Here is a 17,934-nt window from a genome sequence, read left to right as displayed (position 1 = left end):
CACAAATCAGCTTCTGGCCATAGGTAACTGGGGAATCTTTGTTTAAGGTGGACTTTTCAAAAAATTAAAACACATTTCAAATTAAATATTTGTGTAACTTTTATGGAAATTAACAAATTTATGTTTGTGAGTAATATCTGTGTTGTTTGATACACATTATTTGAAGAGTTCGTGTACTGTACATTTACTTCATTGAATTTAACATTGATATTACATTATCACAATTTTCAATACAAGGGTGGTCATTCCGAGTTGTTCGCTCGTTATTTTTTTGTCGCAACGGAGCGATTAGTCGCTAATGCGCAAGTAAATTTGCTATGCAGTTAGGTATTTTACTCACGGCATTACAAGGTTTTTTCTTCGTTCTGGTGATCGTAATGTGATTGACAGGAAGTGGGTGTTTCTGGCGGAAACTGGCTGTTTTATGGGTGTGTGCGAAAAAACGCTACCGTTTCTGGGAAAAACGCGGGAGTGGCTGGAGAAACGGAGGAGTGTGTGGGCAAACGCTGGGTGTGTTTGTGACGTCAAACCAGGAACGAAACTGACTGAACTAATCGCAGTTGCCGAGTAAGTCTGGAGCTACTCAGAAACTGCTAAGAACTGTCTATTAGCAAATTTGCTAATCTTTCGTTCGCAATTTTGATAAGCTAAGATTCACACCCAGTAGGCGGCGGCTTAGCGTGTGCAAAGCTGCTAAAAGCAGCTTGCGAGCGAACAACTTGGAATGAGGGCCAATATGAGGTGATAAATGTTGCTAAAAAGCTCTGAAAATGTGCTATCTGCAAATGAAATTGAAAATTCAAACAAAATTCCAACCGTACAATTGAGATCATTGTAATGTTATAATGTATAACTTCATTCATTATAGTGCTTTTAGAAAGCAGAGCATAACATCTGGCAATCGTGCAACAGGCTGATATTCATGTGTGATTGCTCACACGCAGGTGCTATTTGTATGTTGTTTTGGGACTCTTCTTCATTTTCCTTGTTTGTTAATTTCATATCTAGATTTCTTTTTATCCTGTTGGGACCAAAAGGAAAAGCCAAGTCATACCACGAGATTGGAAGAAGTATCGCTACCCTGATGTCCGATGAGGTATTGCACTAATCACTGACAGATGTCTTTATTTTAAAACATAGGCGTAGCCATTATGCAATTGGGTGTGAGAATCAGAAAGTGAGAGATTTTGGGAGAGTTTTCCTGGTTTTTTTTTTTTTTTTAAGTGGCTATCATTTACATGGGAAAATCAGTCTGGTTTTGCCATGTAAATGATTGCCACTTTAAAAAAATCTCTCACTTTCTGATTCTCACATCCTATTACGTTACCCACTTTACATATGTATGACATCATTTTTCTTACTATTGTTGTTAGCATTATTACCTTTGGTAGAGGAATTACCAATCACTGAAGGGGACATTGGCACAGCTATCACATAATTGGACAGTACTGCACAAACAGGCTGGTTTCGGTCTTTCTCAGGCTGTACAGTGTCATATTTACAAGGCCAATGTTTTGACAGGTTTGCACTACAGAACCTCCTATATATATATATTTCAAAGGAAAGTACCTTATACTGTACTAAAGGAGCTACACATGGAAGGGTAAATACTATGAGGGTGATTTAGAGTCGAATGCTTTAGCAGTAGCTATTGCGCCGTTAATACTGCGGCCAATGGGCATCCCATTTAGGCACACACCAGCTGGTGTGAATCCCCTGATGTATGTATAAAAGATGCACTCCATCAGACATTGCAGTTGCCTTATGGCAGACGCAGAATGTTGGAGTGCACATGGCCTCCATGGTTAGTACAGCTGTGTCTTTACATGCAGACACCGACATGTTCCTGACACCAAAACATCTGCGACGCGCCGTATTCTGCTAGCCACCCCATGAAATTCCATGTAGCACTATTGAATTTTGATCTGTTTGGTAACCATTGCATTGCATGCACATAGGAAAAATATCAGCTACTTGAGACCAGTGATTTCCCAGCATCTATCTTTGAATCACTCCTATGTATTCTCTATGCTTGTTGTATCCATAACTCACAATGTTCCACCACTTCCCCAACCATCCAAACCAAGCCTTATTCTCATAATGGCAAGTCCATTTCTCTGCCACCACACTGTCAAACCATGCCATATCTTTAACCCCCAGAAATAGGGACTGTCCCACAGAAAACAGGACTGTTGGTTGGTATATTTGAGTATTTAATATGTCTTTGTTGCTGCTTAAGTTGAAACCCTTCTAATGTTAACTAGAAGCATCAACTTATCCAATTTAGGAACAAACAAAAGGAGAGGCAGCGCTAAATGAGAAGGCAGATGGATTGTCAATATGCAATGTAACAATTTATTCTAAACGATTAAAAAGTGTAAATTCATAAATCCACATTAATCATAAAAACAATGAACTGCTATTAGTCACCATGGAAAATGTAAATCCATAAAACCACATTAATCATAAAAATTATGAACTGCTACTAGTCATCATGACCGTTGGAGGAAACAAAGTCCTTTGAAAAAGCAGCAGTATTGGGCTGTGAAATGCATCAGGGGTACTTCCTTCGATCCTACGTTTTGCCTGAACCATTACTGGACCCCATTCTAACCATCACAGGACGTCCTTCTACTAAAGGATCGGACTGCACCCAAAGGACATCGTAACTCTGGTGAGGACCCCATAACTTGAACATCTTCTGTTAATGGGACTTTGTTTCCTCCAATGGTGGAAGTGCATTATTATCCGTTTCCTGGGACTGCGCTGTCAGTCTTAAGAAGTACTTTTGTCCACATGTAAAACACTTCAAATCCAGTAAAATTCAATAGGAACAGGCAAGACACAATCAGATCATCCATGGTGACTAGTAGCTGTTCATCGTTTTTATGATTTATGTGATTTTATGATTTTACATTTTTAATCGTTTACAATAAATTGTAACATTACATATTGACAATCCATCTGATTTCTCATTTAGTGCTGCCTCTCCTTTTGTTTGTTTTTACATGTTTTCTAGGTTTGACTAAGCTATTTTAGGCAGCAGCTCTCCATCTATCAGAAGTACAGTCCCATTTTGCACCCGATTCCAACCTGTTGGTAGTTTTTATTTTATCCAATTTAGGAACTCATTATTTTAAAGTGAAGATAAAATCAATCAATCAGCCAGTTCAACTGATGTTTAATAATCAATATAACTTCACTATCATCTTGGTTAAAATTATTGAAAGCATCTGAAGTTATAAGGACAAAAACAATTGCTGTCTTTTGTGTGAATGATATAAATAGAAATTCACTATTGTTATTGAAAAATTTAAGCTATGTCAGATAACTTACTTGGATCTTGGGAGTTATCCTTTCTCACCTTGTATTGTTTCTTCATTTTTACATTCTCTTTCTTATCTTTCTTGCTAGATCAGCTTTTCTTTTTTTTTCTTTTTTTTATAATTTACATAGAGTTTCTCATTTAGAGGGGGGTGCGTTTTAACATTTTATAAATCAGCTGTAGGTTATCTTGTAAACATATAAAAACTCTGAGACTTAGCAGGTAAATGTCAGCTATTTATTAGAAAACTATTAGAATAAAAACTATGGTGGCAAAAAGGACTTCTAGAATCTGTCAGGCTATCAAGGCACAACTAATAACCACGATGCATTGTGGACAGAAACTGCCCATGATGCCTTCAGTAATCACAAAAAAACCAAGGTATCCATCTCTACCATCTCACTTGGGTTACTACCCATTAGGGTGCTGACACTACCCCATTAGTGTTATACATCCAAGCAATCGAAGCTTAACTACCTTGTCCTGGCTAAGATGACAAGTCCTGTCACGGGTATCAATCTCTATCAGAGGTGTATCTACCCATTGGCCAGGATGGCACTCGCTAGGGGCGCCTCCCAAGAGAGGGCACTGCCCGATTGTGCTACTCCCAGCCAGGAGGTAGAACCAAATAGTTGTGACAGCCAGCTCAGAGTGCACTGTGGACTTCACCGTGCATGGGTGGGTTGAAAGATGGCGGACATCTGTAATGTGACTGAGCGGAGGTTATAGAACAGACAGTTCCTGGTTTGCTGGGTGTCACGTAACGAGGCCCACTGCCCCCCTTCTCCCTGACTGGAGCTGATTACTCCTGTAACCTTCTCCATGGCACCCAGATCTGCAAAGCGCCCCCCCCCCCGAGCCAGTCACCAGATGGAGGATTTCCCAGCAGCCGGAGGGGTGGTTGCCTCAACAAAACTGCAGGTCAGGGGTTCCGGCCACGCCCAGTCACAGGGAGTCATCCCCGGAGCAGGGCTGTGAGCTCCCGGCTCGGCTGCCTCAGTATGCCATCCCAGGGATTCTGCACTACATCCAGCACAAGTGCGCTTGCTTTGAGATGGAGATATCTCACTAGGAGGTGGAGAAGCCAAGTTGCAGGTTAGAGGGCAGACCTGGGATCTGAGCAGGGGGCTGCTGGAGATCCCTATACCCCAATGTGTATACATCCATGTAATAGTCATCTGCATGGCAGGAGGTAGTTCACTCTGGGGGAGGCCATTATGGTCTGGCACAGGAAGGGTGCCTTGTACCAGGTTTGCCTTATCTGGTCCTCGGATTCCTCTTCAGGGAACAGTAATCCTGACTATAACCTATTGCTGACACCAGGCACTCATACCCTCGCTGTCAGGTGGGTAGGTGACTTTGGTTGCATTACTCCTTGTGCGTCAGTGCTAGGTGCATGTTTGACAGGATGACAGGGTATGGAGAAAACGCTGGAGTTTACTAGAAAATTTCACAAACTGCGCTTTAATAAATGCCCCCCCCCCCATTGTCTTGTGCAACATGGTCATGCTGTCAAGCATGTTCTATATGTTGAATCCAAAAACAGACTTCAGACTGCGCCCAATATACGGTAGTTACATCACTTTCGTGGGTGGAATATATAACCCGTGTAATTTATTACCCAAAATGACCGAACCAACCGTGCATTATGTGTAAAGGGCACTACAGCTGTGTGGGCATATTGTGCAAGGGGCACTACTACTATGTGGGCATAATGTGTAAGGGACACTGCTACTATGTGGACTTAATGTGTAAGGGGCACTACAGCTGTGGGGGCATAATGTGTAAGTGGCGCTACTACTGTGTGGGCATAATGTTCAAGGGACACTACTACTACTACAGTATGTGGGCTTAATGTGTAAGGGGCACTACAGCTGTGTGGGCATAATGTGTAAGGAGCACAACTAAATTTTTCGTTTGGATTAGGTGAAGGCTTCCCTTCAAAAAGAAAGTCGCACTCATAATATTTTTGCGACATGGGAAAGCTATATGGCCATCCTCTAAGAATTGCTTCAGCTACACATTAGAAAATGCTTTTGCACCACTAAATGGTATGAGACTTGTCTTTGCGCGGATGAACCCCTCTAAACGTACAGTCAAACACAGAACCGAATGTAAGACTTGATTTAAATGTTAATATTGAGCAGGAGTGGATTGCTCATAAAATGTTATTTGTAATTATAGCTTGTGTGGAAGAATTAATCGTGTGCACTATCCCTTCCAAATCATTATTTATATTCAGTTGTAACAGTAATCAGCATGCAGCAAAATCACAATCATTGGTGACTCTGTGGTTTATTGCTATTGCTCCATACTTTAGTAAACTTTGCTGTCTTTTTATACATTTTGTTAAAACTGCATTTGTTTAATTTTAGGTATTTCATGACATTGCCTATAAAGCAAAAGATAGGCAGGACCTGATTGCTGGAATCGATGAGTTTCTGGATGAGGTAATTGTCCTTCCACCTGGTGAGTGGGACCCTACAATAAGGATAGAACCGCCTAAGACCCTTCCATCTTCTGATAAGAGGTATAGTACTGAGTAAACAAATACATTAATTGTATTATTATATGCTGAGCTTGAAGACGCCATAGAAAAGAATGGTGTTTATTATTCATACTCATCATTTCAACGAGAATTTCAAAATAATTTTAAGCAAGACTCTATGGACACCCATTTTTGAAAGAGGTCCGCAGCTTTTGTCTGGTCATTTGTGATCACTAGACAGTATTACCCTGCACCACAGAAAATAGAAATTTTCCATATATGGGTGGGAGTGCACTACTGTACGTGCCCTATCATACCCATAATTATAGCTGTAAATGTTGCGTCACTCACATATGAAAAGAGGAGTCACCTCTTTCAAATTATGTGACCACCAGACAATATCACCATGCACTACTTTTGAAATAGTTTTTTATACGTGGGGAAGAGCACATTGTGCCCTATTTTCCCCATATGGTGGCTCCCGGTCTTGACAGATGGGAGTCTTCTGAAACGTTGTGGCCCTTTGCTAGTTATTGTCTGGTGATCACAAAGCAATAACTAACACAGTACACTGAAAAATAAAATTTCCATGTGCGGGACTGAAGTCCATGTCTCCCCATCTTGTGTCAAATAATTTTTTTTAAAACAAATGCATTTTCATTTTAAATGCAGATTATATAAAACTTATAGTACTGTATTTTCTTAAAATATAAAGGAGTGTATCCAACTAGGTGTGATGAAACATCAGGAGTGATTGGATATCCCAATAATTTTTTATGGGATATCCAATTAGATCTACCGTAAAAAAAATACTTTTTAGTGTGAAAACACACAGGTTTAGTGAAACGTGTGTTTTCGCCACCGCTGCCCCGAAAAGCCGTCAGTCAATGACCGTGGGTAATTGGATACCGCCGTCTGTCTTCTGAAAAAAACAAGATCTAATATGTGTGGGTTCGACATTAAATAATTAGTGATATTAATGTTAGAATGTAACGAGCGATTATTGATATGTGCTGGGCGAATTTCCCAGCTGTACCACTGCAAACCGCACGTAAAGTTGTTGTTGCTGCTCAGGTGTGCTTTATAGATTACCTATTATGTGTTTTGTAATTTTTACACTGTCAACTCACAACAAGTGTCTAACCAGTGTTCTGTTCACAGGAAAAATATGTACGCCGGTGGGGAGAACATACAGATGAATGGAGATGCTCCTCACGATTCTGGACATGGAGGTGAAGGGCATGGTGACTGTCCAGAGCTACAAAGAACTGGACGGTTAGTGCCTTAGGAAAGCATATTATAGTGCACTTTCCAAGAATATTTTAGTGTTCAAATCATTTTTACTTGAAATCTTCCGAACCAACAAATTCTTGTGTACATTTAGTAAATATGTAATAAAGATTATCTCTCCAGACAAACGTCTTAGTAATGCACATGCAGAACCATTTACTATGCTCAATGCAACATTAATAATGCTATTTATTTGTAACATGCCCGACATATTCAGTAATTGAGTACAATGGTAGGTTGCTGCTACAGAGTGTAGCGTGATCCTTGCTCTCTAGAAATGGCAGTCTTTCAGTCAGGTTGTGTAAGATGAGGACTATGGGGTATATAGATGCGTCATTCTTTATGTAGCCTCTTTACACAGGGTGCATGAGAGCCGCCAGCGCATCACTAAGTGAATAAGACGCACAAGCAGACTTTGCTGATTAAAATGATATGCAGCATGTGTATAGTCTGTGTGCGACTGCAGCTGTATCTGCATGCGAACTGCTACATTATGGTGTCAGTGGAAATCACTGTAACGTAGCATCTCGTATACAGATACAGCTGCAGTCGCACACAGAATATATAAATGCTGCATATCATTTTAATCAGAAAACTCTGCTTAGGTGTCTTGTTCACACAAGCAGACTTTGCTGATTAAAATGATATGCATAATGAATATCTGTTTTATACGGTGTCCTGCCATAACATAGATTATAAATATCTATGGTAATTAATCTGTTAACTAAACATGGGTCATTATAATTTAAGTCATGCTGTTGGGAAGCTGTCACAAACTGTCACTTTCCTCCTTTGAAAGCTACTTTACCACTTGCTCATCACAGCAGTGAAGGGGGTGTTGTATGGTATGCCGGCGGCCGGGCTCCCGGCGACCAGCATACCGGCGCCGGGAGCCCGACCGCCGGCATACCAACAGTGTGACGAGCGCAAATGAGCCCCTTGCGGGCTCGCTGGGCTCGCCACGCTGCGGGCACGGTGGCACCCTACGTGCGACACGCTATTTTATTCTCCCTCCAGGGGGGTCGTGGACCCCCACGAGGGAGAATATATGTCGGTATGCCGGGTGTCGGGATTCCGGCGCCGGTATACTGTGCGCCGGGATCCGACATTCGGCATACTGAAGACCACCCCAGTGAAGGATATGTTAGTACTGAGCATGCAGGCACAATACAGAGCTATTTCTGTGGAAATTGTAGCGAGAGGTGTCAGCTATTGGGGCCATGCTCTGAAAAGCTACATTTTTTGGAGCTTGCTAAATTGACCAAGAATAAAGTCCCCATAAAAACAAAAAATGGAGATTGCAGTATCCTCATTACTTATATCCCTTTCACACCGCACAAATAACCCGGTATCGACCCGGTATATTGCCGGGTCATCACGGGTCAGTGTGTGGTGTGAAAAGGCCATGGTCAGTAATTCAACCTGGGAAAAATGCAATGTTATTCCCGGGTTGAATACCGGGTCAGTGGCAGCGTGAACGGGTTCCCGGGTCGATGCAACCCGGGACCCATTCTCTGAATATGGACAGGAGGCACGGAGATGAGCTCATCTCCCAGCGCCGCTACCGAACCTGCTGCCTGCTCCGCCCCCCGCCACTATGGCAACCGACCTGGCAAATTGCTGGATCGTGAAGCAAGCGCTTAGGCTCCAATACTGGATCCCACCTGGGAAGGACCCGTTTCCAGTTCCGGCATTGGCGATGAGAAAGGGGTATTAGTGGAACGCAGGAGATACAGTATCTCTGATATCTCCTGTGTTCAGCTTTTGGTAATTAGTAGGTATACTGTTTCCTGTAGAGGCTGATTCTGCAGGGATGTTTTGTAAGAGAATGTCTCATGGCCTATACCATAAATTAGTTTACTTCGCTAAAGTAGTCTTCAAGGCATCTTTGAGAAGCAGAGGAGGAGAGTATAGGATCATTGTTTGAAATCAATCTTAGTATCAATTATCTGTAAGTCTCTGACATATAGAATAATGTACTTATTCTATTTGTTTTAATTTCGACAGGTTTTGTGGAGGGTTAATTGAGGACATCAAAAGGAAAGCACCCTTCTTTGCTAGTGACTTCTATGATGCATTAAGTATCCAATCACTTTCAACCATGCTTTTTATTTACCTGGGAACTGTGACCAATGCTATTACCTTTGGAGGACTTCTTGGAGACGCCACAGATAATATGCAGGTACAGTATAAACGTTTTGTTTTAGTTTTCTTATTAGGCTTATTTACTTAAATGCAACATGCATAGTCTGTCATTCTGTAACCTTGAGGAACTGACAACTATTGGGGGTTATTCAGATGTAGTTGCAGTTGCTGTCTGCAGCAAAGTACCAATTAACCGTACTTTGCACATGTGCAGGAGCTGTTCTGTGTGTGCACGGACGGACGCACTGGGGCATCGGGCTATCAGTGATTGACAGTCTTATGGCATTTGGGGGCGGGGAGCGGCCATCAACAGTTTCTATTTCTCCAAACGGAGATATGTTGCCGCAGTTTAGGGGGAGGGAAGAGGCCAAGGATCTCTGTTGTTGCACAGAGATGTTCTGGTCTCTGCGACAGGCGGCTTGCCTTTCACCATGGGTACCTGCTGATAGTGAGTGATCCAATGCTGCGTCCTAGGATGCAGGTCAGATCTCTACTGCAGCAGAAGGTGTCTTCTTGTAATAAAGGCCTCCTGCTGCATCACCCTACAGCGCTTCCAAGGTAGCAGCAGTGTTAGCAACTCCAACCACATCTGAATGACCCCCATTGTGTTTATCTATAAATTACTATTATATTTATTACAGATTATATGTTTCTGTGGCACGCCAGCTGTTGCGGAACTACACAATCCACCATGCATTGTAACAGTTTTGCTGTTAGGGCCTGCTAAAACTGACAGGACACTTTTCTTTCATGTAGTGGTGCTGTGTATGTTTAGATGAACTATCCAGGATTGTGGCACTATATCCTATACAACTAATTATGCTATTAATTACTTGGAAGATAGTTACAGGATTCAGACATATACTGACTCATCAATAGCTAGATACATAATATTAAGTGCATAATAACGCAGCTGTATAATTTTTCTGTGTTTGAACCACTTACCTGGCATAGCCGCATGTGATGCAACTGGAGCCAGGCAATATTACCTGGCTTGGTCGTATCACATGCGACGCGCTGCCAGCTCTGAGACCCTGCTTTGTAGATGAGGAGATCCCCGGAATCGTACCTCAGAATGCCATGCGGCTGGTATTCTGGAGTGCATGCTCCGGGAACTCAGTGCAGGAACTCTGTCATCTCCCTGCACAATTTAGCTGCTCGTCATGTGTGTGTGTGTGTGTGTGTGTGTGTGTGTGTGTGTGTGTGTGTGTGTGGGGCAATGTATACCTGTGGGGGTGGGTCGTAGGGTGGTGACTCCCAGGGGAGGATTAATAACAATGGCAGGGAGGGGGGGTGAGGAATAATATAAAGATAATTTATGCTGGGGGGGAGGATGTTAAAGTAATGATATTGAAAATGAAAAAATACATTGGCCGCAAGGTGGGGGGGGGGGGGGGGGTGCACAAAACAAGGCTTTTTGCTTTTTTTTTTTTACTTCTAAGGGGGTTACTATTGTAAAGGTTTAAGGGCCCTATTCAGTAAGGATTGCGTATGCTGGGTGCCGCACACTACAGGGCAAAGCCGCTCAGCATGCTAACCGCCATGCCCCCCCCCCCCCCCGTGACCCTGCATAATTGCGATCACGACGCGGTTAGTGTGCGTTCGCATAAAACAGTGAAGCCTACAGCAAAGGCAGGAGGGCTGCCGCCATTTTTTTGTTTGGAGCGGCTGCGTGTGATGTCATGCAGCCACCCTGATCATGCCCATGCCCCCGTTCAGAAACCACCTTCCCCATTTCCCTGCATTGGAAACGGAGGTTGCCGCCCCCCTCCCGTGTTTTAATAGTTTTTGCATTTTAATTGGTAATAAAAAAAGCACTACAATTACTAGGCAGTTTTTTGGGTGGTAAAAAAAAATTCATCAGTTAAATGGTTAACCCAGCTTTGTTAACGTTTTTAAATATTGAGATAACAGTTGGTTATTATCCTCAAAATGAACCCTTTTCCCACAAATGGTTGTCTTGTTTCCGTGACGTTGCATAGACATCTTTCTGTAAGACATCATTGTATCTTCGAAGCACAGTATTATTTAGATGGAGACAGACTCAAATCAGAACTCACATAATTGTTGTACTTTCTGTCCATTAGTATTCATGTGGGAATGAAATTGTAAAGTAACCTAAGATAATGGAGCCTTAATCTAAAACCTGCTATTACTGTAACTATTTCAAGCTTTCACCGACTCTCAATCCTATATAACCATTAATGAGTAATGGTCAAGAAAATCCAATTTACAATACTGTACGATTGTTATTCCGTTGATATTTTTGTTAATGCAATTCTCCCCTTTCCAACAAACATTTTAAGACTTCTTAGAATAACTTACAGTATTTTCTGCAGAAAAATACATGTTCATTAAAAACAAATGCATTTTTTTTTTACTATTATCGAGTTAATTCTTATTTTATATGCTGTTGTTCTGTTTTAACATTATAAAGTATTGACAATTAATAAGATTTGGAGGTAGACATTTGCAAAGCATTACATTACTATACATAATTTCACTCTTCAAAATACCATGTTACAGCAATATTCTGGGCATGTGATTCGTGATTTGAATAGTTCAGATAGTTTTCCATTTTACTGAGAGCACCAGGACTTAGGGTACTTTGCTAAAGGTTTTGTGCACACAGGAGACAAGTACCGTATATACTCGAGTATAAGTCGACCCGAATATAAGCCGAGGCACCTAATTCTACCACAAAAACCTGGGAAAACTTATTGACTCGAGTATAAGCCTAGGGTGGGAAATGCAGCTCTAGCCGTACACAGCCCTCAGTGCCAGATATGCCCTCATAGTGCCAGATATGCCCCCACAGTGCTGCCAGATATGCCCCCACAGTGCTGCCAGATATGCCCCCACAGTGCTGCCAGTTATGCCCCCACAGTGCTGCCAGATATGCCCCCACAGTGCTGCCAGATATGCCCCCACAGTGCTGCCAGATATGCCCCCACAGTGCTGCCAGATATGCCCCCACAGTGCTGCCAGATATGCCCCCACAGTGCTGCCAGATATGCCCCCACAGTGCTGCCAGATATGCCCCCACAGTGCTGCCAGATATGCCCCCACAGTGCTGCCAGATATGCCCCCACAGTGCTGCCAGATATGCCCCCACAGTGCTGCCAGATATGCCCCCACAGTGCTGCCAGTTATGCCCCCACAGTGCTGCCAGTTATGCCCCCACAGTGCTGCCAGATATGCCCCCACAGTGCTGCCAGATATGCCCCCACAGTGCTGCCAGATACGTTCCCTCCCCAAGTGCCAGGTATGCCCCACAGTGCTGTTACTTACCCCTCCGTCGATCCCGCGCTGTCTTCTGGAGGGACACGAAGCACACAGCGTGCGCGGCTCTCCTGTGTCCCTCCTGCATCTTCGGCGGCCGCGGCGGGTCTATTATAGGAAGTGCCGGTTCGTGATCAGAGGTCACGAACGGGTATTTCCTGTAATAGAACCGCCGCTGCTGCCGCCGGAGATGCAGGAGGGACACAGGAGCGCCGCGCGCTGTGCGCTCCATGTCCCTCCTTCACACTGCTCTGCCTCTGCCTGCACTGACTCGAGTATAAGCCGAGGTGGCTTTTTCAGCACAAAAAAAAGTGCTGAAAAAGTCGGCTTATACTCGAGTATATACGGTACTTTGCTTTGTGCTTCATACCATTTTTGATACCTGGACAGAGGAGAAACAAAATATCACATTGCAATCATTGATCTGTATGAAACGGCACAGGGCCTTATTCAGGTTTGTTAACAAACTAAAGCACACTAATGGGCAAAACCATGTTGCACTGCAGGTGAGGCAGGTGTAACATATGCAGAGAGATTTAAATTTGGGTGGGATGTGTTCAATGGCGTTTTAAGAGAGGAGATAACCCATGTTCAGGATCCATTGTGGGCCCCCGCCTATCTGGCAGCGAGTAGACTCTGGCATAATGCCAGAGCCTACTGCACATGCGCAGGTGTCCAGGAACATGGCATCTGCGCATTGTTCCTAGGGACACCTCCAAAGCGTATGCGCAAAATCACTAGAAAATGGCCTCGGAGGCCATTTTCCATGTGATTTGTGTCTGCAGTGCAGGGCTGCCGACATGTGACCCCGGACGGGTAAGTATAATATGTGGGTGCAGGATGTGCGGAGTGGCCCCCTTAGACCCAGGGGCCCGTGTGCACTGTACTCACTGCACCCATTATAGAAATGGCTATGGGTGTGTTGAAACTGATATCTAAATTGCAGTGTAAAACTAAAGCAGCCAGTATTTACCCTGTACAGAAACAATATAACCCACCCAAATGTCTCTGCACATGTTAGGTCAGCCCCATCTGCAGTGCAACATGGTTTTGCACATTAATGTGCTTTTTGGTTTTCTAACAAACCTGAATAACCTCCACTGTTGCTATTCTTTACAAAGAGGGGACATGGGCCCTACGGTATGTGAGCTTTTACAGTATCTCCTCCGTCCAGATATGAAAAATAGAATGCTCTTGTTCAGCCTCTTATTTTCCTGACATGATGGAACGGATTATAAGCAATTGTCAAAAGGTGCGCTTTTAGTTAATCACACTGATTGCCTATAATAATACATTGCAAATATAGATGCACATTTGGAACATTATGTACAGTCACTGGTACAAGTTAGTAGAGTTGGTGCCATACTGTATAGTGCACCTTTATGTTGTATAGGAAGTGCAATAGGATTCAGTATGAGATAACGGCGTTCGGGATACCGGCGGTCAGGAGACCGACGCCTTAATCCCAATAGCCGAAATCCCGTCAGCGAGCACAGCAGGTCCCCTCGCAGGCTTGCTGCGCTTGCCGTGCTTCGGGCCCGGTGGCGAGATTTGCTCACCACACTATTATATTCTCCCTCGGGTGGTGGCGTGGACCACTACCCGAGTGGGAATACCGGATTCTGTCGGAATTCCGACCACTGGCATTTCCCCGGCTGTTGTGATTCCGGCGTCGGTATCCTGACCGCCGGGATCTCAACAGCTTGTAAATGAACCGCATCCTGTGCAATATATAAAAGGAGTTTACCATTATTTATTTTTATATACTGTATACTGATAGCAATGGCAAAGGGTTATACAAAACAAAACCACCTGGTCTTTGTAATTATTTTTATATCTTATACTCACTAATTATCTTTAAATACACCCATCACTTGGGTCCAAATATAACATTTGCAGGAAGTTCTTTGGTTCCTCCTTACCTATTTCCTCAAAATGTGTATAAATATGAGTAATAGATTAAATAGTTTTAAGGTATTAAGTTCCCTGTACAGATTTATATCAAACTGTGCATCATACAGTAGCTAGCAGAGGGCCTGGATATGGCAACTGGACAAGTGATATGTCAGCAAACCGAAATTAACCCCTACTCTGCTTGCACACAGGAATTTCACATGTTACAACAATTCATATTTCTAACTCTTGATTATGCCATAATCACGACAGGTAAATTGAATGTAATTAACAAACACTAAGATAATTAATAATTTTGGTCTGATTTTTTTTTTTTAATAACCCTAACAATTTGAATGGTCAAATAATTCATTATATGTGTGTTCTAACATCACTGTGTGATTGTAATGTAAATTGATATCAACTAGTGTGAGTTTCTGTAGCAAGTTAATCTAATTTTCTTTTTTTTTCACTTTGAAATGTATAAATGTATGTGACCTTACATTTATGTTCTTTTCCTGTAGGGCGTATTGGAAAGCTTCCTCGGCACTGCAGTTGCGGGTGGTGTTTTTTGCCTTTTTGGTGGTCAACCACTTACAATTCTGAGCAGTACAGGACCTGTCCTTGTGTTTGAAAGACTTTTGTTCAATTTCAGCAAGTAAGTAAAACCAGAACTTCCTTAACTCTTCACCTGCTTCTAGAAGTGGTCTGGTGAGTTAAAACCTCCATGTGAATATATGTTTCAAATTGTGAGAAATATCAGTCGGTAAGGATTCATCTGGCTTTACTTACGCTCTTCACATCACATTACATCATTCATGTTTTCATTTTCCAGAGATAATGAGTTTGACTACTTGGAGTTCCGCTTGTGGATTGGCCTGTGGTCAGCTTTCTTATGTCTCATCCTGGTGGCTACAGATGCTAGCTCATTGGTCAAGTATTTCACACGTTTCACAGAAGAAGGATTTGCCTGTCTCATCAGCTTCATCTTCATTTACGATGCATTTAAGAAGATGATCCACTTTACCGATTATTACCCAATCAATTCAAATTTCAAAATTGGTGATGTCACTCTGTTGAGTTGCACATGTTTCCCTCCAGACCCGAGTAAGCATTATTATCATTTTATTTATATTGCGCTAATATATTCTTTTGTAATGTATAACTAGGGAAATTATTTTAGGCCTACAGTCGAATATCCAAACCACAGACACACAGTTATTTACTTAAGACCAGTGTAGTCACAAGCCATTTAACCTACAAGCCCTTGGATTATGGGATGAAACTATACTACGTGAAGGAATGTTACGAGAATATTAACCTTTAAGAAAATATGGACCAGCATTAAACCCATTACCAGAGAGGGAAAACAGGAATGCTAAAAAATGTTATAAGAACATTGGGGCAGATGTATTAACCTGGAGAAGGCATAAGGAAGTGATAAACCAGTGATACGTGCAAGGTGATAAAGGCACCAGCCAATCAGCTCCAATATGCAAATTAACAGGAGCTGTTTTGCTGGTGCGTTTATCACCTTGCACATATCACTGGTTTATCACTTTTTTATAAGAGGGGGAAGAGGAGAATGACCATAAGGCGGTCATCCGCCAAAGAAGGCTTACTTTGTGGCGCACTCTTTTGTAATTGTTAGTCAAATTTGTAATGATTATGGAATTAAAGTTTAACATTTATTGAGTATATTTTAAAATAGTGTGGTCAAAATAAGACATAAACAACATAAATCGGTCAATATTGACCTACAGTGATTCAAAGAGTTCACTGTATACAAATACAAATAGTGTACCCATGGCTAAAGTTCACTATGATATATATATATGAAGTTTCTAGTGAAAATTTCTTTGGATCATTGCCAAGCTTTCTACCGAAACAATAAATATTTGTAGAACAAAAGTGAAAATAAAATTGGAATAATTTGGTCGGGTAGTGAAGACTCTAAGAGATCTCTCCAAGCAAATAATTGGATCTCATATTGACAACATGTACCCGATTAGCGGTAATAACTCACTCAGCTAGTGCACCTCCCTTTTGATTTAATGAACATGAAGTAGCGTCCTCTAAGAAGGCAGGGGTGGTAGGCAATGATCAAATCACAATAGGTGACAATTGCCAATACACCTGAAGGTATTGGAATCTCTAGATGAGCCTACATTCATCACTGTTAATGTCTTACGTTTATCAGTGTATCAAAAAATAGAAAGGGTATACAGGTGAGAGATTCTCCCAATGATAATAACTCCTTCTCTCCCAGTGTCACAGTCTGTGTGTTATTTATCTCTGTTTTGGCCAGGTTAAATAAGTACAATGTATTCAAAGACAAAACCAAAATCAATAATCCACACCACATATGTTATGGTGATGTGAGATTAAACCTGGACATACATCCCAGATACATGTCATAATCATCATCTCATTAGCATATACTTATACGTTAGTCAGGCTGATAAATACAATAATTGCAAGAAATCATCACCTGAATAAATTCTTGAAATACTGGGCTAAAATATCAATGACTCATTCAGAGGTTAGGAGAACATGTATCAAGGTAATGCATGATTTAACATAGAGATAGATGGCTGTAAAATATATAGAGGTGCCAATGAGGGAAGGTAAATGTGTCCCGGCACCAATAGGTCAGTTTCCCTTTCTGCTGTCGTCCCATGTGCAGTATTGCAGAGAATGGGGACGATGAGAGTTTGGGTCACACCTGATGTCGGGGCAGAAGGAAGAAGTGCGAGTTGCTTCTGCTGTCCCCAAACTAGATTCCCCTCCTCTGTTGTGTCGCCACAGTGCAGAGGCAGTGGGAGACCTGATGTGGATGAGAGAGCCGCTCTGAAAATATAGGGAGAGCGGGTATGCGTTACTATTCATGTGTGCACGCTGGGTGCCGTGAACCGCTCACATGACCAAACGCCAGGTCGGGTTAGGGATTCCATGCCCCCTGAGACTAAGTGCGTCTGGTATGCCTATATGATCCCTTAAATAAACGTTGGTAGATGTAACAGGATAAAATGATATTATCTCCTTCTTTTCCCAATTTCACAACCTATATACCTTCTATCCCTGCTTTAACAAGGCTGAATAGGTACATTTTTTCAGGAACAAAACCAGAGTCGATAATCCACACCACATATGTTCTGGTGATGTGAAGCTATACCTTGACATTCATTTCAAATCCATGAATACATACGTGTCATAATCATCATCTCATTAGCATATCCCTGTACATAAGTCTAGCTAATAATTACAATAGTTGCAAGAGATCATTACCCGAATAGGTTCCTGAAACAATGTACTAAGGTATCTATGACACAGTCAGAGAGTGAATAAACATGTATCAAAGTAATATATGATTGTACACTGAGACAGAAGGCTGCAAAATATATAGGTGTCAAATTAGGGAGAATAAATGTATCCCGGCATCGATAGGTCAGTTCCCCTTTCTGCTGTCGTCCCATGTGCAATTTTGCAGTGAATGGGAACGATGAGAGTT

General features: G+C 42.2%; 1 protein-coding gene across 10 annotated transcripts in view; it reads left to right on the top strand.

Annotated features, from left to right (window-relative positions):
* The window catches only part of SLC4A4 (solute carrier family 4 member 4), a 393,000-nt gene that overhangs the window by 311,504 nt on the left and 63,562 nt on the right, over window positions 1–17,934 (top strand). For all 10 annotated transcript variants that reach the window (XM_063920111.1, XM_063920108.1, XM_063920104.1 and 7 more), the window contains 6 exons: window positions 1,009–1,096; window positions 5,701–5,855; window positions 6,975–7,088; window positions 9,111–9,285; window positions 14,948–15,081; window positions 15,259–15,530. In XM_063920111.1, coding sequence (XP_063776181.1) covers window positions 1,009–1,096; window positions 5,701–5,855; window positions 6,975–7,088; window positions 9,111–9,285; window positions 14,948–15,081; window positions 15,259–15,530 — 938 coding nt within the window. The remainder of the gene's footprint in view (window positions 1–1,008; window positions 1,097–5,700; window positions 5,856–6,974; window positions 7,089–9,110; window positions 9,286–14,947; window positions 15,082–15,258; window positions 15,531–17,934) is intronic.

Source organism: Pseudophryne corroboree, chromosome 1 (genome assembly GCF_028390025.1).
Source record: "Pseudophryne corroboree isolate aPseCor3 chromosome 1, aPseCor3.hap2, whole genome shotgun sequence".
NCBI classification, from domain to species: Eukaryota; Metazoa; Chordata; class Amphibia; order Anura; family Myobatrachidae; genus Pseudophryne; species Pseudophryne corroboree.
Note: the sequence above shows the minus strand (reverse complement) of the source record. Positions and strands in the feature narration are given on the sequence as shown.